The sequence below is a fragment of the Myotis myotis genome, unplaced genomic scaffold (genome assembly GCF_014108235.1).
Source record: "Myotis myotis isolate mMyoMyo1 unplaced genomic scaffold, mMyoMyo1.p scaffold_m19_p_17, whole genome shotgun sequence".
NCBI lineage: Eukaryota > Metazoa > Chordata > Mammalia > Chiroptera > Vespertilionidae > Myotis > Myotis myotis.
In genome coordinates, this window is record NW_023416321.1 from 740,922 (window position 1) to 768,831 (window position 27,910).

Below are 27,910 nucleotides of genomic sequence, written 5' to 3' on the forward strand. Positions count from 1 at the left end.
CGCACCCACAGACCCACCGTCTCTCGGGGAAACTGCCTGCCACGGGGCCTCCCACGGCTCGCCTGCCCCAGCACTCCGGACACGGCCGGCCGCCGTGCGCCCAGGGCATCCCGGGACGTACACTGGGGGTCAAACAGCTGGCTGATGGTCACGTCCTGCAGCTGTGTCACGTCGGCAACCATGGTCGTGGATCTCCGCAGGTCGTCGATGTGCACGGACCGCCACAGCCCTGCGGAGGCAAAGCCACCTGTCTCTGCGCGCCCTGAGCCGGAAGCAGGGACAGGCCCCATCCTGCAGCCAACACAGCCCTGAGGGAGCCACTCGTGTCCTGGAGTCTAAACCCCTGACCCAGCCCGGCCAGCGTGGCTCAGTGGTTGAGCGTCGACCCATGAACCTGGAGGTCACGGTTTGATGCCCGGTGAGGGCACAGGCCTGGGTGGCGGGCTCCAGTGTGGGGCCTGCAGGAGGCAGCCGATCCATGATTCTCTCTCATCACTGATGTTTCTATCTCTCTCCCTCTCCCTCCCTCTCTGAAATCAATAAAAACCTATTTTAAAAGTTAAATAAAGAAAAATAGAATAAAATTCCTCCCGACCCAGCTAGCATCTTCAGCTCCTTGAGCAGACATCTGTGCCAGCCGGAGGCACCGCGTGGGAAGGCGGCCGGCGCGGTGCAGTCTGCGCGGCGAGCACGGCTGGCCCTCTCCGCTGCCTGTGGGATTAAAGGTCTGTGCCGGTTCTAGAATGCCCACTTTCTCAGCTAGAAAATACTTGGGGAGTGAGGGAGGGAGCGAGAGGGGTGATGTAAGATAGCACCGGCCCCCCTCAGAAAAAGCAGGTATAAAGTATCAGTGTGTCCCTCACCGGTGCATGGGGAATGCCTTCTCTGTGTTTCCCATATAAACACGCTGAGGCCCTGGCCGGTCGTTCAGTGGTTAGAGCATTGGACGAGGACCGTGGGGTTCGATTCCTGGTCAAGGGCACAGTCTGATCCCCGGCCCCGGGGTCCAGGCCGGCACTAATCGATGTGTCTCTCTCACTTGATGTTTTTCTCTCTCTCCCTCTCTCCCTTCTACTCTCTCTAGAAGTTAATTGGAAAAACATATCCTTGGATGAGGATCAACCAAAAATATAAAAATAAAAAACTAAACGGTGAGGAGCCCGGGACTCCGATGCAGAGTTTATCTGCAAGTTAATAAAGGAAGTGCTATGTGCTGAGCAGCGAGTCTGAAGGTGGGTGTTCTTAGCAGGAATCAGCGGCAACAAATCCAATTGCATCTGAAATGAACACTGTTGAGACCAACACTAATGTTCTAGTTCAGACCTGCACCCCGGAGGCCCCGCGAGAAAGAACTCCGTGGGCCTCACGTCACCGCAGTCACCGACACGTGTCCTACCTCCATGGAACCCCACGTAGGATGCGTCACTTTCCATCCGGGACAGCTTCGTGATGAAATAGACAAAGATGCAGGCCTTATTTCCTTGTATCTTGTTGATTTCATTGATGGCAGAATACCTATTTTTTAAAACAAATAAGCAAAACCAAAATAAATTAACAAACAAACAAATGCCACAAATCGACGCGAAAACAAAGCCAGTGCACAGAACTGAAGCTGGGCGGTGGCTGGAGGGTCCCAGGAGCTGGCAGGTTCGAGCTCAGGGTCTCCCTTCTTTCAGCTTTTTTTTATAAAATATTTGTATTGGTTTCAGAGAGGAAGGTAGAGGGAGAGAGAGAAACATCCATGATGAGAGAGAATCATGGATCGGCTGCCTCCTGCACACCCCGCACCACTGGGGATCCAGCCCACAACCCGGGCGTGTGCCCTGACCGGGAATCGAACCCGGACCTCCGGGTTCATAGGTTGGTGCTCAAGCCGAGCCGCGCCGGCCGGCGGCCTTCTTTCAGTTTTAAATAAATGTGGGCCCTTGTGGTTATCCCTCTTCTGCGAGAGTGTAGGCCCGCTCCCTCTAAGAGGCGCATTTTCGCTCCCGTCCCTGTGTCCCTCGGGTGGAAGAGGCATTTCTTACAGATCAGAACCCTCCCCTGGGCTCCGCAACGGCTTCCCTAACCCTGAGGGCAAGGCCAGCGGGACTTTGCATTCCCAGAAGCAAGGTTCCGGGGACAGAGAGCCAGGGGCCAGAGAGAGCCATGACACGAGGGACAGGGAACACGGTTCTGAAAGCCTCGCGTGTCCCTGACAAACACTATTAACCAATCCAAGAAATGCAGATGAAATCACTTACGTCCTGGTCCTGCCCTTGACCTTGCAATCAGTCAAATCGTATCGTTTAAAACTAATCATGACCAGACCAGGCCTGCGGAGCTGCCTCCAGACTTTCTCTCACACCCTGAGGGCCGAGCACTGCCCCTCCCTGCGGTCTCCACGCGGGTGCTGCTCGCAGCCTGGCCTCTCTTTCGCTTCTCTTTCTTCCGTCTCTCTAGCCCGCCATGGGGGAGATGGGAAGGGAGGGCCGGTTTTATTTTCATTTCTATGTGTACTGTGACCCTGTACTGTCTTCAGGGAAGAAATCCTTGAGGCGCCAAGAAAAAAAGAACCGCAGCGTACTTAGCCGAGGCGATGAGCTGCGCACTGCGGGCGCCGTCCTCGAAGTCCGTCTGGATGATGAGGATCTTCCGTGCGGCCGTGCTCGTCAAGCAGTTTCTGAAAACAAGAGGAATTACACACGTCACCTCTCCATCCCGAGCGGGTGAGAAAGCCCCCTCCCCTCTCCCCCGCGATGGGAACTATAAGGGCTACTACGAAACTATTCAGGTGGGATTCTCTTCCACAAAGTGAGTGGGAACCCAGCGGGGAAAGAATAAACCCCAGGAGACGCTGCCTGATGAGACCAAGGACCAGGATTCAGAGCAGGACGCCCGCCCAGAAGACAACAGCGGTGACAGGGACCCTGGAGGGTTCAACAAGTGTCTTTTCCCGAGTCCCGGGTCCTCACGGTCGTTACCCAACACTGGTGACAGCACCGTGGTCACTCCAGCCACACAAACGACCTAGGACATGGCCAGGGCAGAGGACGGAGCCCAGAGGAGGGAAGGCAGGGGCCTCACCGAACTTCTTTGAGGAATGAGTGCTCGGTGTCAAACTGCTGCAGCGACAGGATGGTGGGGTTCAGGGCCCTGCCGTTCACTTCCGACCCCAGCATCTCGCCGTCGTGGCTGGTGAGCAGTCTGGAGAAAGTGGTGACCTGGGGGTCAGGGAACAGATGATTTGTACATCTCCGGGGGTCAGATCCCGGAAACGCGGGATGGTCAGCCAGTGCCTGCTACGGGCCAGACAGACAGAACCCACACGCAGGGTTTTTAAAACGAGGCAGTGCTGAGCGGAACAGAACCCAGGACCAGAGGCAGTGGAGGGAAGACACCCTGCCCCGAAGACGGAGTCTCCTTCCCAGACTCGGGCGTCTCTCCTGCTTTGGTCCCTACTGGAAAGTCTAACTGTCCCTGAGGGCTCAGCACAAGTGGCGTTTCCTCCCTGGCGCCCCTGCTTCCCACTGTCAGATGGCGTTCGCCGCCGCCGCCACCGGTCACACCGTGCGGTGCAAGCAGGCACTCCTGATGGGCGTGCTCACCGGGCAGCTGCCGAACCCCCGCCCAGGCTGGCCTTCCCACTGAGCTTCCGATTCCGACATCCAACGGCATGACAGTCACATCCTCCAGGGTTGACAGGGGCGCCAAGTGGAATTTACCACCCCCGTCCCGCCCCCCAAAACTCGCTGCTCGGTCCAGGATCCTCTGTTGTGATGGCTGGGCCTCCAGCCACCCAAGGAACAGCTCGGGACTCATCCCAGACCCCTCCATCTCCGCGGCCCTGATACGGGCCCGGTGTTCACTCTGCCAGTGTCTCCTCACTCCTCCTCTCCACCCGCCTCATTTCCTTGGAAGGCTCGCAGCAGCCTCCACGCTGGTGTGCCTGTTCCATGAGTCTCAGCACCTCTCCACCGTCCCTCCACAGGGAAGACCGAGCTCTCAGGAGCCTCTCTGGGTCGCCCACCCCGCCTCGCGGCACTCCCGGCTTTGCGCGCGAGGCTCCGTCCTGGCCCCTCCTGGCCTCCTGCATGGGCTCTGCTGTCTCTCGCCCTGACACCTCCGACTGATACTTTCCCAACCGCACTTCCCAGTCCCTGTGGGGCCCGCTCTTAAAGACCCTGCCTGGCCCAGCCGGCCGGGTGCTCAGTGGTTGAGAGCTGACCTAGGAACCAGGAGGTCACGGTTCCATTCCCGTCAGGGCACAGGCCCAGGTTGGGGGCTCGATCCCCAGTGTGGGGCCTGCAGGAGGCAGCTGATCAGTGATTGTCTCTCATCATGGATGTTTCTATCTCCCTGTCCCTCTCCCTTCCGCTCTGAGATCAATAAACATTTTCTTTTTAAAAGTCTCAACCTATCCCTCTCTGACTCCTAGACCCGGACTGGAATCTACTGGAGAAGAACCTGCCTTTTTGACTCCAGGGACCAAGGACTCTGAGGTGGAAGGTGGTGAGGGTGACAGCGCGGGGAGATGCTCACCTCCGTGAAGACGGGGCGGCGCTCCGGGCCCGGCCCGTGGAGGTGAGCCTGCAGGAAGTCCGCGAACGAGTCGTGCTGCTGCCTGGAATAGTATTCTCGCGACAGGGCCTGCGCGGCACACTGGCCTAGCGCGGACGCGCTGAGTCGGACGATGGCGTCGGGCGTGGCGCAGTCCAGCAGCACCAGCTTGGCGTCCTCCAGGACCTTCTGGTAACACTCGTGGCTCAGGGCCCCGGGCCCAAGGCGCTCGATGACCTGGAGCACCACCGAGGCACAGGCGTCCGCGTGGTAGCCGACGAAGACGTCTGAGGGGCTGTAGCGGGCCTGGCCCTGCGCCGCCTTGACGGCGACGAACTGGTCCACCCAGGCCTTGAGCTCCTGCACGAGGTCCCGCTGCCACGTCTCCAGGACCGTGTGGAGGTCCAGGTAGTGCTTCTCCAGCCGGTTGATGAGGGGGATGGGGAATTGCTGGCAGACGACGTCCTTCTCCTCGATGACGATGAGGCGGAAGTCGGGGTGCACCCGGCACTTGACCCGGTGGGTCCCCAGGCCCAGGTCCACGTACTTCTGGCCCCCGAGGTAGACGTAGTACTGGTTGAGGGCGTCGTAGAGGCTCTCGTAGAGGTTCTGCAGGTTGAGCAGCACCACCATCCTGCCCGTCTCCATGCAGATCTTCACGCGGTTGATGTTCCTGCAGATCTGCGTGTACTCCTGGTCCCGCGGGAAGCTGGACCCGAAGATGATCTCGGGCTGCTGGTCCTCGGCGAAGAGCGTCCGCTGCAGGATCTGCAGGGCCACGTAGTTCCTGGTCAGCAGCAGCAGGTAGCGGGACTCGGGGTCTCCCGGCCCCGCGCCCGGCGCCCTCCGGGGGTCGCGGTACAGGTTCTGCTGGATCAGCTGCAGGGTGCTGACCTCCTCGGGGAGCTTCGCCTCGGGCAGGTGGGCAGCGAAGATGTCCAGGGCCTGGATCTCGTCTTTGCCACTGAAGTTCCGGAGCACGGCCTGCGCGATGTCGCGGGGGGAGAGCCTCCTGTTGGAGGCCTGGGCGGCGGCGAAGACCATTTTGATGAGGCTGTAGTAGTCTCGGAGCCCGAAGAACTCCTTGTCCTGCTTCGCACACACCGCCTTGTACGCGCTGGCCAAGGGCCGGAAGTACGCTTGGATTCTCTCTTGCACGAGGGGCTCGGACGCGCAGATCCCCCGGGCGCTCTCGATGAGCTCCCTCTGGTTGGGGCTGCCGCGGGACACGAAAATGCCCCGGTTCATCTTGGCGGGGTCCAGGGCCCAGTTGGAGATGCCGATGAAGCCCACCTTCTTGTGGGGGGCGGGGTCGTCTTCGATGCACCCGTCTTCCAGCAGCGGGTGCAGGGCCTTGAGGGGCATCTGGGGAGAGTCCTCGGCCAGGCCCACCTCATCCAGCACCACCACGGAGACGTACTGCTCCAGGTCCCGGCCCTGCTGCAGGCGGGCGCAGTGCTTGAAGGTGCCCACGATGCCCTGCGGGGTGGAGTGCGGGCTGCACTGGAACGACACCAGGTAGACCTGCTTCAGGCTCCGGAAGAGCTCCGAGGGGGCGGCCGGGCCTTGCATGGCGTCCGCCACGATGGTCTTGGCGAGAGATTTAGAGCTGCCGGGCTTGCCCACCAGGAAGAGCGGGATCTTCAGCTCGATGCAGACGGCCATCATGAAGACGTTCTCCTTCAAGGCCAGATTCTTGGCGACGGTTTTCCTCAGAGACACGCCCTCCAGGAAGAGGTCCTGTGTCCGCGTGATGGCGTCCAGCACGGCCTTGCTGCTGTCGTAGGGCGGCGGGAGGAGCGCACAGATGGCTCGGCGGTAGGCGTCCTGCTTCTCCAGGGAGGCGTGGTAGCACACCCCGGCGGCCAGCACCAGCGCCCAGAGCACCGGGCCTCTCTCGGCGTCGGAGTCAGCGTCTGAATCGGCGTCGGAGTCATCGGGGCTGTCGCCGCCGGGCCCGCCGTGGAAGGCGGGCAGCTTGGACAGGAGCATCGCGCTGTGGTCGTAGAACCAGCGGAAGACGCGCACGCAGCGCTCCACGTCCCGCAGGCTGACGAAGCTGCACTCGTTCTCCCGTCTCCGCATGAAGCACTGGGAGGCGTAGAGCACGTCGGCGATGACGCGCGCGTCGCCGGGGCCGATGGGGGTGTCGCCCACCAGCCTCCGCACGATCTGCTGGATGTACTTCCTCTCCGTGGTGTTGTTCAGCTGCCCGAAGTCCCACACCAGGGGCACCAGGCTGGGCGGCAGCGCGTGCACGCGGTACACCAGCTGCCGCAGCGGGATGGAGCCCAGCCGGTCCGCCGTGTCCTCCGCGCGCACCCGGTAGCCCAGCCCGGCCGCCTCCAGGCGGGCGATCATCTCCGGGGAGTGCTTCCGGTAGGGGTTGCAGGCCGCGATGACGTGCAGGCCCGAGTCCTCGGCCAGCGGCTGGCCGCCCACCGTGCGGTCGCACAGCACCTCCTTGATGCAGCTGATGGCGCCCGTGGTGTTGGCCTCGTCGAAGAACAGGACAGTGTCCAGCCCGTGTTCACTGCTGTTGAGCTGGGCGAGGGCTTCCGCTGCCAGGACTTTGCCGTAGATCATGTCTGCGCTCGTGCCGCCATGGACCTTGACCAGCTGCAGGGTCTCGGCGTCGGCGCCCCCGCGCCGCAGCTCGCTGAGGAAGCGGATGAGCCGGGTCTTCCCGCAGCCCGTCTCCCCCATGACGATGACGGGGATCCCGCAGCGGAAGCGCATCTCCACGGCCAGGATCTTCAGCATGTTGTCCGTCGTGAGCTCGTAGGTTTCGTCGGGGTCCACCGGCCACTGGACGCCCAGCGCCAGGCAGAGCCGCTCCAGTTTCTCATGCCGGGGCAGCGCGTCGAAGTCCACGTTGAAGGGCACGCCCTGCAGCAGCAGCGCCTGGTACAGCTCCTTCGTCAGCACGTCCCTCTTGATCACCCTCTTGTTCACGGGGTCCACGGCGTCGAAGGTGCCCTTCTCAGTGGGCTCCAGGTGGAAGCCGATGAAGGTCATGGAGATGCGGTCCCCGTTGAAGAACAGGTACGGGTGGGGCTCCGACTCCCATCTCCGGCGGAGAGAGAACGGGGCGATGTCCTCCTCGGTGACCCCGTCCATGGCGACCGCGTGCTTCCCGGGGCTCTGGTCCGACATGCGCAGCGTCGGGGTGGCGAAGTCTCTCGCCATGCAGATCATGAAGGTCACCACGAAGTTCTTGAAGCCCTGCAGCGTGTCCCCGACCGCCACGGGGTCGCAGAAGATGGAGGCCTCGCAGTCCCTGAGCTGGCAGTTGAGGAAGCGGGCGAAGTTGCGCAGCTCCGCCCAGGACGGGTCGAGCACTCCGCAGTACAAGAGCAGGTGCTGCAGGCACTCCTGGGGGGTGCCCTCCACCTGGCCCTTCTGGTACTGGAACATGTCCAGGTTCTGACTCTGATGGAACCGCTTCAGATACTGGAAAGGTCTTTGGAAGGTTTCGCTGCAGAACTCGGCGGGGTCCATGCCCGGCTCCCTGCAGTGCTGCTCGGGGCTCAGCTCCATTTCCATCACTTCTTTGGGGGGCCGGCAGGTGACCTTGGGGAAGACGTCCAGCAGACTAAACTGGGGGGCGCGTGTCCTCTGGGAAGGAGAAGGTGAAGGAAAGGGTTACGAACCAGATTTCCCAAACATGCTTTTGCCTGGCAGGCATGGCTCAGGGTTTGAGCGTTGACCAATGAACCAGGAGGTCACCGGTTTGATTCCTGGTCAGGGCACAGGCCCGGGGTGTGGGCTCCATCCCCAGTGTGCGGCACGCAGGAGGCAGCCGATCCATGATTCTCTCATCATTGATGTTTCTCTCTGAAATCCATTAAAAAATATATTTTTAAAAAACACAAACAGGGGAGAACCAAGATGGCGGCATAGGTTAACGCCGGAGTTTGCTGCTTTGAACAACTACTTTAAAAGTGAAACCAAAAAACGAAAGGGACATCACCCAGAACCACAGGAACGCTGGCTGAGTGGAAGTCCTACAACTAGGAGGAAAGAGAAACGCATACGGACACTCAGAGGAGGCGCAGTGCTGAAGTCAAATTCTGAGGTGCGGAGTGCGCGGAGCGGGCTGGCGGCGGAGGGCGCGGTTGGCGTTTTCAATCGGGAGGGAGTCGCAGACTCTGAGCTCCAGATCCGGGCGAGTCTTTAGGGACCCAGACTCAAACGGGAGAAGCGGGGCTGTCTGGCTTCGGTCAGAGCGAGTGCAGCTTTGTCTCTGAGCTTTGCAGCGGGTGCTGGGACTCAGAGAGGCAGAGCCCCTGGGGACAGGACTGAGAGCCGCCATAACTGCTCTCTCCGGCCCACCCTGTTGATCCTGTGTGACCCGCCCCGCCCAAGCCCTGCACACAGGCATTTGCCGGATAGCCTCAGGCAAACGCCAGATTAGCACCTCCCTAGAGGACAGAAGTTCTCTCACTGCTGACACAGCTGATTCTCATAGCCACTTGGCCTGGAGGTCAAACCCTCCCTGGAATTAGCTACAACAATCAAGGTTTAACTATAAGACTGCGAACAAAGACCACTAGGGGGTGCACCAAGGAAGCATAACAAAATGCGGAGACAAAGAAACAGGACAAAATTGTCAATGGAAGATATAGAGTTCAGAACCACACTTTTAAGGTCTCTCAAGAACTGTTTAGAAGCCGCCGATAAACTTAATGAGATCTACAAGAAAACTAATGAGACCCTCGATGTTATATTGGGGAACCAACTAGAAATTAAGCATACACGGACTGAAATAACGAATATTATACAGACTCCCGACAGCAGACCAGAGGAGCGCAAGAATCAAGTCAATGATTTGAAATGCGAGGAAGCAAAAAACACCCAACCGGAAAAGCAAAATGAAAAAAGAATCCAAAAATGCGAGGATAGTGTAAGGAGCCTCTGGGACAGCTTCAAGCGTACCAACATCAGAATTATAGGGGTGCCAGAGGATGAGAGAGAGCAAGATATTGAAAACCTATTTGAAGAAATAATGACAGAAAACTTCCCCCACCTGGTGAAAGAAATGGACTTACAGGTCCAAGAAGCGCGGAGAACCCCAAACAAAAGGAATCCAAAGAGGACCACACCAAGACACATCATCATTAAAATGCCAAGAGCAAAAGATAAAGAGAGAATCTTAAAAACAGCAAGAGAAAGAAACTCAGTTACCTACAAGGGAGTACCCATACGACTGTCAGCTGATTTCTCAACAGAAACTTTGCAGGCCAGAAGGGAGTGGCAAGAAATATTCAAAGTGATGAATACCAAGAACCTACAACCAAGATTACTTTATCCAGCAAAGCTATCATTCAGAACTGACGGTCAGATAAAGAGCTTCACAGATAAGGAAAAGCTAAAGGAGTTCATCACCACCAAACCAGGATTATATGAAATGCTGAAAGGTATCCTTTAAGAAGGGGAAGAGGAAGAAAAAGGTAAAGATACAAATTATGAACAACAAATATGCATCTATCAACAAGTGAATCTAAGAATCAAGTGAATAAATAATCTGATGAACAGAATGAACTGGTGATTATAATACAATCAGGGACATAGAAAGGGAATGGACTGACTATTCCTGGGGGGGAAAGGGGTGTGGGAGATGCGGGAAGAGACTGGACAAAAATCGTGCACCTATGGATGAGGACAGTGGGTGGGGAGTGAGGGCGGAGGGTGGGGCGGGAACTGGGAGGAGGGGAGTTATGGGGGGGAAAAAAAGAGGAACAAATGTAATAATCTGAACAATAAAGATTTAATTAAAAAAAAAAGAAAAAAAAAACACAAACAAAAACACACCATGCTTTTGGTGTGTGAGGCTTCCGCGTGGTCTCTACCGGACAGGCCTTCGTGAAAAACCACGTTTCAGGAAGCGATGTCTGCAGACGCCCCGGCACAGGTGGCTGCCCCGCACCCCCAGGCTCTGTGGGAGCTGCCGTCCCTCCCGGAGGCGCTTTCACCTGAGCTCCCGAGGCCAAAGCTCGAGTGTGTGAGCATCGAACTCCCTTTTGCTAAGAAACTGATGTGACGGCCCTGGCCGCTGTGGCTCAGTGGGTTGAATGTCATCCCGTGCACCGAAAGGTTGCAGGTTCGATTCCCGGTCAGGGCACATAGCCAGGTTGTGGGTTTGACTGCAGTTGGGGTGTGTGTGGGAGGCAACCGATCCATGTTTCTCTCTCACATCAATGTTTCTCTCTCTCTCTCTTCCTCTCTCTCTAATATCAACAAAAATGCCCAACCGGCGTGGCACAGGGGTTGAGCGCCAACCTATGAACCAAGAGGTCAGGGTTCGATTCCCAGTTAGGGCACAGGCCCGGGTTGCGGGCTCCATCCCCAGTCGGGGGCATGCAGGAGGCAGCTGATCAATGATTTTCTCTCATCATTGACGTTTCTATCCCTCTCTCCCCCTCCCTTCTTCTCTGAAATCAATAAAAATATATTAAAAAAATAAAATAAAATAAATAAGAACATATCCTCGGGTGAGGATATAAAAAAACCTCCTTTCCAGGCATTTAAAACAAAGTAAGTTTAGAGACGGATTGTTCTTGTCTAACCCTGCACTCGGCTGCCTCACTAAGGCCGAGGCGGGGGATGGCGAGCCTGTCAGTAGGAACGCGCCCCCCCCCCCCCCCCCCCCCCCACGGGACAGGCCGGGGCGCACCAGCTTGGAAGGCCTCGTAGGCGGTGCCGAGTGCCCTTCCAGGATTTCGATGACGTATAAGTGGCTCGGGCTCCGGAGCCACATTTTCCCGTTTGAGTCCATTAAGTGCTGCAGCACCAGGAGCTTGAAGAGAAACGTCCAGACCCCAGCTTGCACCTGGAGAGAGAAACACACGCTGTCAGTATTTACCTGGAAGCCCTGGCTGGTTGGCTCAGTGGATAGAGCGTCGGCCTGCAGACTGAGGGGTTTCAGGTTCAATCCCAGTTGGGGGCACACGCCCGGGTTGTGGGCTTGATCCCCAGTGGGAGATGTGCAGGAGGCAGCCAGTCAATGATTCTCTCTTATCACTGATGTTTCTCTCTCTACACCTCTCCCTCTCTGAAATCAATAAAAATATATTAAAAAATATTTATATATTTACCCAAAAGACCAGTCCCTGCCCTGAGGACCTTCTTAGTCTGTTCTTGGACACGATGGGACTGAATATCAAGTCATGCTAAAGAAATTCTTTCTTTCTTTTTTTTTAATATGTGGGTTTTTTTATTTTAGAGAGAGGGAGGGGGGGAGAGAGAAACATCAATGATGAGGGAGAATCATGAATTGGCTGCCTCCTGCACACCCCCACTGGGATGGAGCTCACAACCCGGGTGTGTGCCTGACTGGGAATCGAACCCTGACCTCCTGGTTCATAGGTGGACGCTCAACCCCTGAGCCACACCAGCCAGGCGATAAAGAACTTTTTTATGATGGGACGGGCGGAGGAGCCACCGTGTCTTTCCCGCCGTGGCCACTGGCGGCACCCAGGCTCTCACCGAGGAGGTCACGTCCAGGTGGAACATCGCGGGGCTCGTCTGACACTTGGGGTCCAGGAAGGGCAGCAGGGCGCCCAGGACCTGGCTCTCATCCACCTGTGGGTCCATCAAGCGAATTACTTTGAGAGGCACTTCCTTCCTAGGAAACTTCCTTTGCAGAGTTTCGTGCAATCGCTTCACGTAGAGAGACTTTCCTGTAACAAATATTAACACGTGGAAATCAGGTGCCTGGGCTGCGGGCCAAGGAACAGAGGGTCCAGAGAGATTTAGTGCAAGCCCCTTCTCTGCGTGCACAGCTCAAACCGATGCCACGTGACCTGGGGCGAAGGAGCCCTCGGTTTCCTCAGTTTCCTGCTCACGCCCCCCGTTTCCCGGGACCAGTGGCACCAGGTGAGCGTGCCCTGCATGCAGAGGGGACGAGCAGGACCTGGACTGGGATCAAGTCACTGGGGCGGAAACGGGGCAGGGACTGAAGGGAGGATAAGAGGCACCTGCGCCCTTTCTAGACAGATCTTATCTCCCCCTGCTCACCCACATCAACCCCGAAGCGGCCAACGCAGGGCAAACACAAAACCAACAGGAGCCCTGCCGGTGTGGCTCAGTGGATAGGGCGTCAGCCTGAGGACTGAAGGGTCCCGGGTTGTGGGCTTGATCCCCAGCAGGGGGTGTGCAGGAGGCACCCAACCAGTGATTCTCTCTCAACAATGATGTTTCTCTCTCTCTCTCCCTCTCCCTTCCTCTCTGAAACCAATAAAAACAGATTTAAAAAAATAATAATAAAAACAAAACAAACAGGAGCCCTGCTGGTGTGGCTCAGCGGTTGGAGCACAGACCTGTGCACCAAAGGGTCTCGGGCTCGATTCCCAATCAAGGGCTCGTACCTGGGCTGCAGGTTTGATTCCCGGCCCTGGTCAGGGCGTGCGGGAGGCAACCAATCCATGTGTCTCTCTCACATCGACATTCCTCTCTCTCGATCTCCCTCCTTTCCACTCTCTCTAAAAAGTCACTGGAAAACAAGCAAACAGGAGAAGGCTGTTTAGAGAAGGAAGGTGGTTGGCTCCAGGAACCACGAGTGTCCCCTACGGTTCGGCTCTAATTGGCAACTTCCCGTCCCCGAGCCTCAGTTCCCTTCTTATGGGAGGGCTTCGTCAGCATCCCCTCCACCCCAGGGGACAGGGGAGAGCTGTCCCCCCAGCCACTGCCATTACCGACACCCGCTCTCGCCGAGGCCACGATCCCCACACACATCCGGTCCCTGAAGGCGGCGGCGGCCGACGGGGTCCCCCGGGGGACCTGGTAGTGATGCGCCAGGTAGGCTCGGGCGGCCTCGGGGAGCACCTGGGGGGTGGCGGGGACCCTGTGCTGGCTGAAGGCCGAGGGCAGGTAGCAGTGCTCCCGCTCGCTGTCGCAGACCAGGACGAGCTGGAAGTCCTCCCGGTGCGGCCCGGTGCGCAGGGCCTGGAGCAGCGCCTCCGCCCGGCGGGCCACCTCGTAGCCCAGCTGGTCGGCGAACAGCAGGCTGTACACGCGGCGGCCGGGGGCGCCCGGGCTCAGGCAGCGGCGCAGCAGCAGCGCCACCTCCTCGAACGCGGTGCCCGGCGCGCACAGCAGCACCTCGTCGTAGGTGGGCAGCGGCTGCTCCGGGCTCTGCATGTAGATGGCCAGGGCGGCCGGCAGCACGTCCGAGTGGCCGCAGACGATGAGGTTGGGCTGGCCGGCCCGCAGGCCTTTGGGGAGCCTCCGCGTCACGGGGGGCCCACCCCTGGCCGCCAGGCGCGCCAGGCCACGGCCCAGGGCCTCGAGGTCCAGGCAGTGAGGCAGGAAGGCACGCATGCACCCCAGGAACTGTTCCATGATGACCCCCAGCTTGTCCACCAGACTGGGCTCGCTGAGGAGCAGGATGGGCAATCTCTCCATCACTGTCTGCAGCTTGTGCGTGGCGGCCCCGCCGTCGCCATGGGGGTCCCTGAAGGCCTCCGCGACGTCCCGCGGGGTGCACTGGCGTTTGATGAAGGACAGCATGGCCAGGGCGGTGGCCCCGGGCGTCGGCCGCGCCAGCTCCGCACTCAGGCGCACCAGCTGCTCGGCCGTGTAGTAGTTGAGGTAAAAGTGTTCCTCTCGCTGCTGCGCCACGACCGCCTCCCACTGGTCCGAGAAGCGCTCCATCCGCCGGCACAGCGCCTCCAGCAGCGGGGCCAGGGGCGCGCGCCCTTGCAGCGGCTTCAGCAGCGGCAGCGGGAAGTGCATGCGCACAGGCTCGGGCTGGCCGCAGTGCACCTGCACCTTCCAGGCCCGGAACAGGAAGCTCCCGGCCGAGTACAGGTTCAGGAAGGCCTGCACCAGCCTCTGCACGTTGCAGAACACCTGTCGCCAAGGGAAGCAGGAGGCGGGCCTTATCGGCTGCACCCAGACAGCAGCGGCGGCAGACCCCGAGCAGAGGGCTGGGACCAGGACGGGGCCGAGCCCAGAGCCTGCCTTCCTCCCTTACAGAACCTCTTCCTCAGGCGATCGTGCAAAAAGTGCAAATGGCTCAGGGGTTGAGCATCAACCTAGGAACCAGGAGGTCCCGGTTCCATTCCCAAACCCAAACCCTTCCGACTGTCCTGGGGACACTCAGCAGGGAGTCCCCCAGCCCCGACTGAGGAGCCGGACCGCAGGGCTGGCCGGAAGCGGACCCACCTCGGAGAACTCCTCCACGTCAGCACTGTTGTGGTCTTTCTTGCCCGACATGAGCATCAGCTTGTTCATCAGCTCCTTCAGCTCCTCCAGGGAGTAACTGCGCAGCTCCTGGCGGCCCTTGTGGCTCTCGGGGAGGAGTAAACGTAGAACTGCGTCTGGGGAGATCTGTGGGAGGGGATGCGTCGCGGGTGGTTTTCCGGAGGGAGAAACCCACCCCCATTGAAGGCAGCCTGTCTAGCCCTGTCTGGGGTCTGGGTGGTCAGGGGAAGTGGGTGTGTTCAGGGAGTAGGCATGCCCAGCGTGTGGGTGTGGCCATGATGTGGGCGTGGTCAGAATGTGGGCGTGTCAGGTGATCGGGTGCCCAGGGGTGGGAGGGCCGTGGTGTGGGCGTGGCCAGGAGTGGACATGCCCAGGGAGTGGGCATGTCTGTGGTGTGGGCGTGCCAGGGAGTGGGCGCTCACCTGCTGGCCCTCGGCGGGCGCCTGGATCACATAGGTGCCCTTGCTGTTGATGGCTCTGGCCAGTGTCAGGGACGAGCGCTCCACTGAGCCGTGGCTCTCCTTCACCGTCTTCAGCCACCCCAGGTTCCGGGCGGAGTCCCGCTGTGGGATGGACGAGAAAGCAGCCATGGACCGCATTCTTTCCCTCCTCAGGGCGCGGTCACCCCGCCCAGGCGTGGGGGCGCTTCCTGGTGCGCAGCTCTGGCTGCCTTTCTCGGGGCCCTCTCTCCCTGTGGCCCCACCTGTGCAGACGGCCCCTGGGCCAGGTGGACAAAGACACTGTCCTGCTGGACCCCCAGCTTGGGGGTGGGGTGCCAGCTCTAACAGGGCTGGGATGCTTCCATTCTAAACGTCCTTGGGGTCCCCGCGTCCAGCCAGAAGCATCGAGGGGAAACGACCTCAGAGGCCTTTTGTTCAGATGTGAGCCTCCAGCAGAGAAGGAACCTCCCTCCCATCTGCTCACTCCATTGCCCCCCCAGGGGGAGGCAGCTGTCCCGGCCATGGCCACAGGTCTGCTCCGGAGGCCAGTTACGGAGAGGGGTCTCCTCGGACCCGGTGGGGACCTCTTTTCTGCCCAGGGCCACGTGGCTATGATAACATCATTCGCATAATATAATTCACTTAATATCAATTTATGTTGCTATGAAAAAACTCCTAGATTTATTGAATTTTGAGTCCCGCCTGGGGTTGCCTAATAGAAATCCCTTGTATTTCCAAGCAGTTTTGTATCCGATTTGTAACACAGGCACTAGAGAAAGCGTTTCCGTATGTGAACAGACACTTTGCGAGCATCGTCTTCAACACGTGGTGCGCGATGGTGTGCACGGCCGCGGCCCGAGTCCCGCGGAGCTGCGCGCTGGGAACGAGACTCACCAGCTTACTGGGCAGGTGCGGGTCATTGTCCAGTGCCTTCCACAGCTCCTTCAGGTGTCCCGAGAGCTCCTGGAAACCTTGGCTCGCGTCCAGCTTGTAGAGCAGAGAGCTGTAGCCCTGGACGGCGTCGTGGAAGCAGGCCACGCGGTCCACGTCCATGTCATTCTCCCCCGCGAAGATGAACGCCAGGTCCACAAACACCTTCAGCTCGTTGACCCCTTGGGGCGAGAGGGGACAGGTGAGCTGGGGCCATGCCACGGTGACACGAGCTCCCACGGTGGACAACAGTCTTGTGAGGAGCTACGCGTAGACATCCAGGGGTTCAGGGGTTGACCCGCTGTCTGCTTTCCGCCAGAGTCCAGGCACCTCTCCACCTGCTCCTGATTGGAAGCCGCAGACCAGGGCGACCTCAGTAACCGCGGGCAAGGCGCTGCCCGAGGCTGCGTGTGCCTGACTCCATCTGATCCCCGCCCCGTCACCACCTTTTTTAAAAAATTATTTAATTCTCGCCTGAGGATACGCTTTTTAAAATTTATTTTACAGAGAGAGGAAGGGAGAGTGGGAGGGAGAAACATCAATCGGTTGCTTCCCACATGTGCCCCAAAAGGGGCTCGAGCTCGCAACCTCGGTGTGCGCCCTGACGAGGAATTGGACCTGCAGCCTTTTGGTGCACGGAACGATGCTCCAACAAATTGAGCCGCACCAGCCAGGGCAGGGCAAGGTTTTTAAGAAAATGATCCCCCTTGCCCAGCCGGTGTGGCTCGGGGGTTGACTGTCAACCTATGAACCAGGTGGTCACGGGTTCAATTCCCGGTCAGGGCACATGTCCGGGTTGTGGGTTTGATCCCCAGTGTGGGGTGTGCAGGAAGCAGTCGATGATGATTCTCTCTCATCATTGATGTTTCTCTGTCTCTCTCTCCCTTCCTCTCTGAAATCAATAAAATTATATATAAAAAAAGGAAGAAAGTGACCCACAGCTATCCACAGCAAACATACAGCGTGGGGAGGACACAGCTTTTGCACCAGAGCACGAGAAATATCTGATATAAACTCTATCAGCAACCACCCACAGCACCACAGCACATGCCCTAGCAGGGGTCCTCAAACTACAGCCCGCGGGCCACATGCGGCCCGCCAAAAACATTTATCCGTCCCACCGGGTGTTTTTGCTGCTGCTGCCTGCCCTGCTTAGCAGCCAACTCGTCCCGGGCCCGCAGTGTGCATGTGTGGAATGTCTGAGGGACAGGGAACTGGCCCGTTTAAAAAGTTTGAGGACCTCTGCTAAAGGATGCAGGCGGCACCCCTGTCCTTCCCCCAGCCAGTCAGCTTGGGACGGTCACCCCAGTGCCATCGGGACACCCAGGCTCCTGCAAACCCCAGTCCCGACCGTACCTTCGACAGCCTCGCGGACCCAGTGGACGAACTCCATGGCCAGGACCAGCTCCTGCAGACACTGGCACCGGGCCTCGTCCAGGTCCCGCAGCAGCTTGATGGCAAGGATGACCTGCTTGTTGATCTGGCCCAGTTTTTCACCGCGAGAGTTCTCGAAGGCGTTGGTCTGGAAGACAAGGCTCTGCTGGGGGCTGGACGGAGCCGCTCACCTGGAGCCCCGAGTCTGAGCAGGAACTCGGACCTGAACCTCCCGGATGTGCGGCTGCTCTGATGCAGACGGGCACGGGGGTCTCATCCCAGAGCTGGGCGCTGTGCCCGGCCCCGATCAGTAATAACCACCCCTGCTCTGTGCGGACATTCTGCAAAGCAGCTTCGCCAAGACCTGCCCAGCACGGATCCTCCTCCTGGCTCGTGGGTAGAAAAGCGAGGGCCCAGACCCGGGACCCACTCCAGCGCCGCTGCTGGAGAGAGATGTTCCAAATCCCGTGCTGGATCTCCCTCCTCCTCACACCTGCCCACACTGCCGTGCGGGGCCCACGCTGCCTCCTAAACGCTCGTCCTCACAGAGCAGAAACCGAAGACCCACTTCCCAGGCGCTCAGACCCACTGCCCCACCGCTCGGAGCCCGGCCTCCGCTCTGCACACACACGGCCGGCGAGAGGGCCGCGCGGCCCGGTCCCGCACCCTTGACCCCCACGCAGGCGGTCACACTCCCAGCCGAGGGCAAGGCCGGCCCCGCACACTCAGCACCGGGTGAACGGCAAACCGCACGCTCCCATCCCGGCTTTCAACGCCAGAGCCAGGGCTGCCGGCGCCGGAGCTGGGCCCCACCCGTGCCCAGGGGCCCCTGGCCAGTAACTCACAATTCTTAGTACAAAGTCGAGAAGACTGAAGTCCCCGGTCAGTCCCAAGGCCTCTTTGACCTCCAAGATGACCCTGGCCGCCCTGGCAGACCGATGCAGGTGATGGTACTCCCTGACCTGCCCCACTCGCTCCTGGATCCAACTCCCTGGGTCGCTGGGGTCCAGGGCCCGCATGACGCGGAGGTCAGAAGCGAGGTCCTCGTATTTATCCACGAAGTCGCTGAAGATGGCGCGCACTTCCCCGAAGGTGAGCTCGCCGGCCTTCAGGTCCTCGTACAGCTTCCTGAACTTGGCGAGGCAGGGATGGTACAGGGCGGCATAGGCATCCTCCATGTCCAGGAGCGGCCCCGACCCCGCCTCCTCCTCCCCCTCCTCCTGCGTGCCCTCCGCCCGGGCGGCCTCTGCCCAGAAGGTCCGGAAGATGTGGCTGTCCTTGAGCGAGTCCACCCTCGCGGCCATTTCTCCGACGCGGGCGCTCAGGTTGTAGTGCGTCACCCTCTCCATGGCGCCGGAGGTGGGGGACAGCCGCGCCATCACCGCCTCGTTCAGGCGCTTCCCGCCCAGGTCCTCCGCGTGTCTCTTGGCGATCTCTCCGCAGTCCACTGCGAACCAAGGAGGACGTCACACGGGAACCCCGCCCGGCGGGACTCCCCCTCCCCCTCCCCCTCGCTGCTCTTCTTCGGTTTTTAAAAATATATATTTTTATTGACTTCAGAGAGGAAGGGAGAGGGAGAGGGAAACATCAATAAGAGGATCATGGATCAGCTGCCTCCTGCACACTCGCGCCCCCCCACCCCAGAACCCCCCTCCCCCGCACTGGGGATGGAGCCCACAACCTGGACGTGTGCCCTTGACCAGAACTGACCCCTGACTTCTCAGCCCTGAGCCGCCGGCTGGGGAACACACTCGCTGGCATTTTTTTCTCAATAAGAATCCAGACACCCGCCCCCTCTTGCGCATCAGTTTTCACACAAATAAAACCTCGCTGTCCGTTCTGGGTGAAGAGGACGGTTTGAAGAAAGGCCCCCCTTGTGTCCCACACAGGACGGGGCAGGGGGAGCAGAGAAGGCACTCGGGGCCACAGCCTGTGGGATGTGACAGCGGATGGGCCCGTGGGAAGCGGGGCCCGAGGCCTGGAACGTGGAACCCCAGCCACTGTGGGGGCGCTGGGAGCCCGGCGGACTCCTGCTCGGGGAACTGGACTGTGGGGGCGCTGATGAGGCGAGGAGGGGACAGGCTGCTTTTCACCCCACCCCTTGCTACGGCCGCCCTGCTCTCCCTCCGTCGGCCTAGTAGCAGCAGGTCGTGCTCCCGCCAGGACACGGAGGGCTGGGGACCCGGAGGCCTCAGGTCCGTGAGGAATCATGGCATTTCCAGACACGCCTGGCACTGAACTTCAGGAGTCAGAAAGAGGGGGACAGAAGACGGGGGGGGCCGGGAGGGGGGAGCAGGAGGTCATGGTTTGATTCCTGGTCAGGGCACATGCCTGGGTTGCGGGTTCCATCCCGGGGGGGGGGGGGGGGCATGCAGGAGGCAGCCGATCAGTGACTCTCTCTCACCATTGATGTTTCTCTCTCACTCCCCGCTCCGTTCCACTCTGAGATCAATACAAATATACTAAAAGAGGGAGAGAGAGAGAGAGAGAGGCCTGGGGTAAATACCAAAGAGAACAGGCGCCAGGTCCAACTTTGCTTAAAATGAATGCTTTACAGAAGCCGCCCTCGGAGAGCAACCTGCGGGCACCTTCCCATCAGGCCCTCCCCGCCCCGCCACCTGGTGGGTAAAGGTCGGATGGAGTCACCTGCCACCCAGCGCTTGGCCGCCTCGCACAGCTTCAGCAGGCTGTCCACCCGGCGCCGCTCCTCCTGCAGGAACTGCAGCTCCTCCCACCTGTAGTCCAGCACTTTCTTCATATCATGTTTTTTCTCCTGCGGCGAAAAACTTTTTCTCTCTGGCATTAAAAAAAAAAAAGTTACCCAATAGAACAAACAAACCGATCCTTCTCCATGGCGACTGTTTCCTCCTCTTCTTGGAAGCGATGCCCGCTCAGGGCGCGAGCCCAGCCCCTTCAGCGCCCGCGCTCAGCAGTGGGACGGGCCGGTGAGCACTGGGGCTCGGTCACGGTCTGATCACTTTCCTGCTCTATTTTCCTGAGGACTGGACACCACGTGACACAAAATGCCACGTCTGATTCCGTGCGGGGTCCTGCTCTCCATACCAGTCCTGGACCACGGACATTCCAGGGGGTCACCTGTCAAGGTTCATTTTCTGCCATCGGTGGGGACCGTGTAGCTCGTGGGGCCAGGCCTGGCCTACGGGAAGTGCACGCTCAAGTCCCCAGGAGGACGGGCATCCGTGTGGCAGCCGACTCTCCCACGGTGCAGGGTTTTTAGAAAGTTCTTTTCACTGTCGCTCCCATTTTCTTAGAGCGGTGCGATTGTTTCAAAAATAATAAATAAATTCATCAATCTTTTGTGGGTTTTTTTCCAAAAAAGAAAAGAAACCGTCCTGTCACTCTCGCGGCAAAAAGAGCCTCTCAAAGATCAGCCTCTGGGAACCCCGTGAGCCCGACACCCCCGTCACCCCCAGCAGCTGGCGCCCGGCACTCACTCAGCTCCCAGATGTCAAGAAACCGCGCCCTGTGACTCCAGATCAGCTCCAGCTGCCCCACCAGCACGGCGCCGTCGAGCAGGTCCTCGGCCACCTTGGTGAAGACCGAGTCGGCCGTCGCCATCAGCTTCTTGCCTTCCTCTGTGATGTGCGCCAAGACCTTCTCGTTGGTGCCTGCCCAGGTGAGAACAGAGTCTAAAGCCGTGGGGCCTCTCCTCCCGGCAACAGGAACCTCCCCGCTGCGCGGCCCTAACGCCCAGGCAGCGCGAGGGGGGTCACACTCAAGAGGGTTAGGTCTGAGACGCACTCCCACGCACCGAAAGGTCTCCGGTTCGATTCCCGGTTGGGGCACATGCCTGGGTCTCGGGCTCGATCCCCAGTCGGGGGCGTGTAGAAGGCAGCCAATCGATGTTACACTCTCATATTGCTGTTTCTCTCTTTCCCTCTCCCCTCCTTTTTCTCTCAAGTCAATGAAAACATATTTTTAAAAAATGAAGGTCCATTGCCCTGGCCGGTGTGGATCAGTGGTTAGACCAGAGTGTCGGCCCCGCGGACCACAGCGTCTGGGGTTTGATTGCTAGTCAAGGGCATGTGCCTGGATTGCAGGTTCAATCCCTGGCCCAGGACCCTGGGAGGCAACAAATCAATGTGTCTCTCTTACATCAATGTTTCTCTCTCTCTCTCTCTCCCTCCCTCCTTTCTACTCTCTCTAAAAATCAATGGAAAAATATCGTCGGGTGAACATTCTCAAAAAGAAAAAGAAGAAAGAAAAACGGGACCTTCAGGGGGACTTGACGTCCAGGACGGCCTGAGGGACAGAGCAGCTGTGCACAGCTGTGCCAGGGACGGGCCCTCAGGTGTCCTCCCCACAGACAGGCCCCCCGGCCCAGCCAATCGGCTTCCTTGCCAGACATCGGCCCGCCCTCCCCGAGCGTCAGGTCCAGCGCCCACCCCGCCGCAGGTCCGCGGGACGCGAGTGGACACCCCGAGGACACACCGTAGAGCTTGAAGAGATGCGTGACGTCTGGCCACGTGAGCAGGTACCTCAGCACCTCCGCCAGGTCGTCCACGGCCTCCCCGTGGCGCCTGGGCCAGGACTTGGTGACCACAGCGGACACGAGGGTCCCGAACCTCCGCAGGTCGCTGTGAGAGACTCCCTCCAGGACGCTGAGCTGCGACTAAAGGAAAGGAGGACGGAGACGGGACAGGAAGGCGTGTGGTTTTAACTGGTTTGTTTTAAAGGACAGTTATTACCCAATCGCACTTCAGAAATCGTCTGTGACTGGTCTTACAAGCTCCAAAAAGAAGCAAAAGAGAAAAATGCTTCACTTTTCTTAGGGACTTGGCTTCGCGGTGAACTGTGTCCTTGAGCGGAGACCCCCGGAGACGGGGAGACGGGGAGACGGGGAGACGGGGACCCACTGACAGGCCCCACTGCCACGCCCTGCCTCCGGCTCCCGCCGCCTGCGCTCTGCCCGCACTTTCCTGTCGTGAGAAACGCCACACGGAGCGCAGTCGTCAGTGCACCTGCGCTTTGTAACCCTGAACCTCCTTCGTGCCGAGCCCGGCCGCCCGCACACGGCGCCTGCATTTAGGCCTCTTTCTGCGTCCCCATCCAGACACAAATGCTGTCCTTCTTTAGCTGCAAAGTGTTTACCAAAAGTTCCAGTAGTTAGTAAAGAGAGAGAGAGAGAGAGAGAAAGAGAGAGAGAGTGAGTGAGTTTACAACAGATACTTTCTGATATTTAAAAGGATAAAAGGGCCGAAACCGGTTTGGCTCGGTGGATAGAGCGTCGGCCTGCGGACTGAAGGGTCCCGGGTTTGATTCCGGCCAGGGGCATGTACCTGGGTTGCGGGCACATCCCCAGTGGGAGATGTGCAGGAGGCAGCTGATCAATGTTTCTCTCTCATCGATGTTTATAGCTCTCTATCTCTCTCCCTTCGTCTCTGTAGAAAATCAATAAAATATATTTAAAAAAAAAAAAGGATAAAAGGGCCCTGGCCCGTGTTGCTCAATGGTTAAAACGTCGGCCTGCACACCAGAGTGTCGCGGGTTCGACTCCCAGTTAAGGGCACGTACCTGGGTTGCAGGTTCGATCCGCGGCCCCAGTCAAGGTGTGCGCAGGAGGCAACCAATCGATGAGTCTCTCTCACATCGATGTGTCTCTATCTTCTCTCTCACTCTCTCTCCCTCTGTTTTCCCCTCCTGCCCCCTACCTCCCCCCCTCTCTTCCATTCTCTCTAAAATCAATGGGAAAAGATCCTCAGGTTCGGATTAAGTAAACAAACAAAAGGATGAGAGAGAGCCTTCCCCAGCGACTTATAAAAAGGATTAAACACCAAATGGGGTTTATCCCAGGGATGAAACGTTTGTTGAACATAAAAAACAACTTGGCTTTTGGAGAAACTAAGATGGCGGCATAGATAAACACCGGGAAATTGCCGCCTCCCACAACAATTGAAAATTACCGCAAAGGACTGAGCAAACATCATCCAGAACAACAGGAAGGCTGGCTGAGTGTAAATTCCACAACTAGAAGGAAAGAAAAGCACGCTGAGAGCCAGAGGCGCTGCGGAGGTGAAGTGCAGAGGTACGGCGGCGCGCGCGCGCGAGGAAAGGGGGTGGCGCCTGAGGACGCGGCTGTCTTTTTGGAATCACAAGCTCCCGACGGCTCTGAACTCCGGTTCCGGGAAGTCTCTGGGGACCCAGGTCTCATACGGGGAGAAGCTGGTCTGTCCGGCAGCGGGCGAACTTGAAGGCGGCTTTCCCTCAGAGGTGCTTGCAGCAATTAGCAGGTCACTGAGACGCGCGACTCCGGGCGGAGAATCAGCCATAGCTCCCTGATCCGCCCTTTGATTCCCTGAGACCCCGCCCCACCCAGGCTGCGGCAGAGGCTTTTGCATGTGAATTTACCTAACTGCAGCCTAGCCAGGCAGACCCGGAACTTCCAAGAGAAGGCCCAAGGCCCCGCAGCGGCTTGCATTGCTTCACAGCTGAGCCTCTTCGTGGCTACTGCTGTGTGGCCTCAGGCAGAGGCTGAATTAGCACCTCCTTAGATCCAGGAGCCACTGTACCCAGTGGTCAGAGGGGGACCATCCAGATTGCAACTACTCAGATCCATAAGGGACACACTCAGGGAGCAGACTCAGTGAGCACCAAAGCCCCACTGAAGCAAGTCTTGCCCCAGAAGGGTGTCTTCAGCACAGAAGTTCTCCCACTTTAGACACAGCTGATTCTCACAGCCAATTGGCCTGGAGGTCAATTCCTCCCAGTGATTCTACAACAACCAAGGCACCAAGAGTGCACCAAGAGTGTCCACCCCAGGTAACTGGGGAGGCTGAGCTACTGGGCCCTACAGGACACCTGGCGCGCAGGGCCACTCTATCAACACAGGGAAGCTGCCAAAATGCGGAGACAAAGAAACAGGTCACAAATGGCAGAAATGGAGGAAAGCAAACGATTGGATATAGAGTTCAAGGCCACGTTTATAAGGTTTTTCAAGAATTTTATGGAAACCGCCGATAAATTTAATGAATCCCTCAATAAGTATAGTGAGACCATGGAGGACATGAAAAAGGACCAACTAGAAATTAAGCATACACTGACTGAAATAAAGAATAATTTACAGAGATCCAGCAGCAGACAAGAGGATCCCAAGAATCAAGTCAAAGATTTGAAATACAAAGAAACAAAAAATACCCAACCGAAAAAGAAAAAAGAAAAGAGATTCCAAAAATATGAAGATAGTGTAAGGAACCTCTGGGACAACTTCAAGCGTACCAACATCAGAATTATAGGGGTACCAGAAGGAGAGAGAGGGCAAGATATTGAAAACCTTTTTGAAGAAATAATGACAGAAAACTTTCCATACCTGGTGAAAGAAATGGACTTACAAGTCCAGGAAGCACAGAGAACCCCAAACAAAAGGAATCCAAAGAGGACCACACCAAGACACATCATAATTAAAATGCCAAGAGCAAAAGATAAAGAGAGAATCTTAAAAGCAGCAAGAGAAAGACAGTCAGTTACCTACAAGGGCGTACCCATACGACTGTCAGCTGATTTCTCAACAGAAACCATGCAGGCCAGAAGAGAGTGGCAAGAAATATTCAAAGTGATGAATAGCAAGAACCTGCAACCAAGATTACTTTATCCAGCAAAGCTATCATTCAGAATAGAAGGTCAGATAAAGAGCTTCACGGATAAGAAAAAGCTAAAGGAGTTCATCACCACCAAACCGCATTATATGAAATGCTGTCGGAAGCCGGTCCATCCTTGCTGCTTGACACAGTCGCTGCAGGAAAGAAACATCTGCACAGCATATGTTTCAAGGGACCTGGCGTATATAGCATACTGTTCTTAATATGTTTGCTCCCCTTAGCGCTGTGTGTTTTAACCAAGGTCACCTCTCCGAGAAAGGTTGTTTCCCCAGGTAGGAATTTTTCCCTGAAGTCAGGGAGGGGATGCCTCTCCTAGAAAGGTTGTTTCCCCAGGTAGGAATTTTTCCCTGAAGTCAGGGAGGGGATGAAACTCCTTAACTAAGTGCCAGGCGGGTAGTTAATCACTTTAACTACAAACAATCATGCTTAAGCTACATAATCTTTACTCCCTGGAATGGAGATAAGAAACGCCCTAACCTTTGTAATAGAAATTGACAGGATTAAAATCAACTGGTATAAATACGGATGTAACAAGACAATAAACAGCAGAACTTCGCTGGAGATCCAGACCAGAACTTGGCTGGAGATCCTGGCTAGAGATCCTGGCTAGGCTGCTGATCAACTGAACACTGTCTCCGTGTCCTTCCTTCTTCGCCGACTCCGTCTACGCCTTTGGGAACCCCTGGACCTGCTGGGGTTGGACCCCGGCATCTGGCGCCCGAACAGGGTTCCCTTAGGTAAGTCCCCCCGTATTTGGGACGGATAGGACTGCACCGTAGGGTGCTTCAGACCCCCCCTATAGAGGATAAGTAGGGTAAGCGGGTAGTTAGTACAGAACTTAGATTGACAAGATGGGTCATACTGAGTCTAAAGAAAAAAGACTCTGTATTAATCTTTTAACGCATATGCTTACTAGCAGAATTGGAGTTGAGGTTTTTCCCAGTGAGACAGAAAGTTTTATAGAAGAAGTATGTCAATGGCTTCCAGAGGATGGAACTGTTAATTTAAAAACTTGGGTTGAAGTAGGAAAGCAATTAAAGAAACACCATGAATCTGACAAGGTCCTGCCATGTTTCTTTTCCCTCTGGGATTCAATCTGTGACACCTTGGCACCAGAGGCAAAAACGGTTGAACTTTCTCAAAATTTAAATAGTCCCTCGGCTCCACCCAGAGAGGACACATCATCATTGTCTTCAGCTCAATCTAAAAGCAATTTAGCTATGCCTACTGATCGGGAGGAGAATAAATATCATAAACATGACCATTGTTCCTTTCCAGTCAGTAGAGAGGAGAATAGCCCTCCCATTCAAAACAGGCTCCCCAAATTAGAAAGGAAGCCTAAACCAGGTCCTGTGGCTCCTATGAGCTCCATGTCTAAATTTCAAAGGGCGATAAGAGAAGCTGAAGCTAATGGAGATCTTGAATTCTCACTCTGCTTCCCAGTTACATATGAGAATGAGTCTGGTGGGAATAGAAACCCCACCTTGGAGCCTATACCTTACAAAGTACTTAAAGAATTAAAATTGGCCTGCTCTGAATATGGACCTCTAGCTCCTTACACACAAACCTTGGTAGAAACCCTAGCCAGTAAATGGATGACTCCTTATGATTGGTCACAGGTTTGTAAATCCTGTCTCTCAGGAGGCGATTACTTATTATGGAAAACTGAATATGAAGATCTTGCTAAGAAAGCTGTAGCCACTAGCGAAAAAACCAGAAAAAGAATAACCCTAGACATGATATTAGGAGAAGGTGATTTTAACACGGCTGAGGAGCAAATGAATATGCCCACAGAGGCACTTACCAAAGTAACCAGTTGTGCAGTAAGTGCCTGGAAATCCCTACCTTATACAGCAGGAAAAACCACCACCCTTACAGAGGTTAAACAGAAGGTCGAGGAACCATATCAGGATTTCCTTTCTCGCCTCATGCAGGCAGTCAAGAGAGTAATCAATAACAAAGAGGCAGCCGATATCCTAATCAAACAACTGGCTTTTGAAAATGCTAATAATACCTGTCAGGCTTTATTAAGGCCGATTCGCAGAACAGGAACTATAAATGATTTTATAAAACAGTGTGCTGATGTAAGTCCAGCATTTATACAGGGTGTAGCTATAGCTGCAGCTCTCAAAGGGGAGACATACCCTCAATATGTACAGGCTATAGGACAAGCCAGCAATACTACAGGTAATAAAAGAAATATGAACTGCTACTCTTGTGGCTTATCTGGGCACTTTAGCAGAGAATGCCCAAATAAAAATAATAATACTCAGGCCAGATGGCAAGCTCCTCGACAGCCTGGAAATACATTAGGGAATAATATTAATCCTCCAAAAACCGTTTGTCCCCGATGTCAGAAAGGATTCCATTGGGCAAAGGAATGTAGATCAAAATACCATAAAAATGGTCGGCCTTTAAACTCTACAAATAGCTCCCAAGGAGGTTATATCCCATCACCTCAATCGGGAAACTTGAGAAGGGGCCAGCCCCAGGCCCCTGCAATAATAGGGGCATCAACCTTCAACCCCTTTGCAAATTTCGATCAGTCAGTGACCTCTTCAGGGCAACCCCAGGCAGTGCAGGATTGGACCTCCACTCAACCACCCATGCAGTACTAACCCCAGACTCGCCAGTAGCAGCCATTCCTACAGGAGTGTCTGGGCCACTGCCTGAGGGAACTGTAGGTTTAATATTAGGGCGGAGCTCCACCTCCTTACAGGGGATCTTAGTCATCCCAGGAGTTGTTGATGCAGACTACACAGGAGAAATACAGATTTTACTTTCCCCACCCACCACAACTATACA

The 27,910-nt window shown here is 56.9% G+C and overlaps 1 protein-coding gene across 2 annotated transcripts in view; it reads right to left on the reverse strand.

Annotated features, from left to right (window-relative positions):
- Window positions 1-27,910, reverse strand: part of RNF213 (ring finger protein 213) — an 87,601-nt gene that overhangs the window by 35,505 nt on the left and 24,186 nt on the right. For both annotated transcript variants that reach the window (XM_036339256.1, XM_036339255.1), the window contains exons 17-32: window positions 21,942-22,122; window positions 20,945-21,118; window positions 20,136-20,285; window positions 18,335-18,936; window positions 17,472-17,637; window positions 16,080-16,297; window positions 15,168-15,308; window positions 14,707-14,871; window positions 13,236-14,391; window positions 12,028-12,221; window positions 11,216-11,371; window positions 4,522-8,157; window positions 3,067-3,203; window positions 2,567-2,662; window positions 1,397-1,515; window positions 122-229 (exon numbers count right to left, since the gene is read on the reverse strand). In XM_036339256.1, coding sequence (XP_036195149.1) covers window positions 122-229; window positions 1,397-1,515; window positions 2,567-2,662; window positions 3,067-3,203; window positions 4,522-8,157; window positions 11,216-11,371; window positions 12,028-12,221; window positions 13,236-14,391; window positions 14,707-14,871; window positions 15,168-15,308; window positions 16,080-16,297; window positions 17,472-17,637; window positions 18,335-18,936; window positions 20,136-20,285; window positions 20,945-21,118; window positions 21,942-22,122 — 7,399 coding nt within the window. The remainder of the gene's footprint in view (window positions 1-121; window positions 230-1,396; window positions 1,516-2,566; window positions 2,663-3,066; window positions 3,204-4,521; window positions 8,158-11,215; window positions 11,372-12,027; window positions 12,222-13,235; window positions 14,392-14,706; window positions 14,872-15,167; window positions 15,309-16,079; window positions 16,298-17,471; window positions 17,638-18,334; window positions 18,937-20,135; window positions 20,286-20,944; window positions 21,119-21,941; window positions 22,123-27,910) is intronic.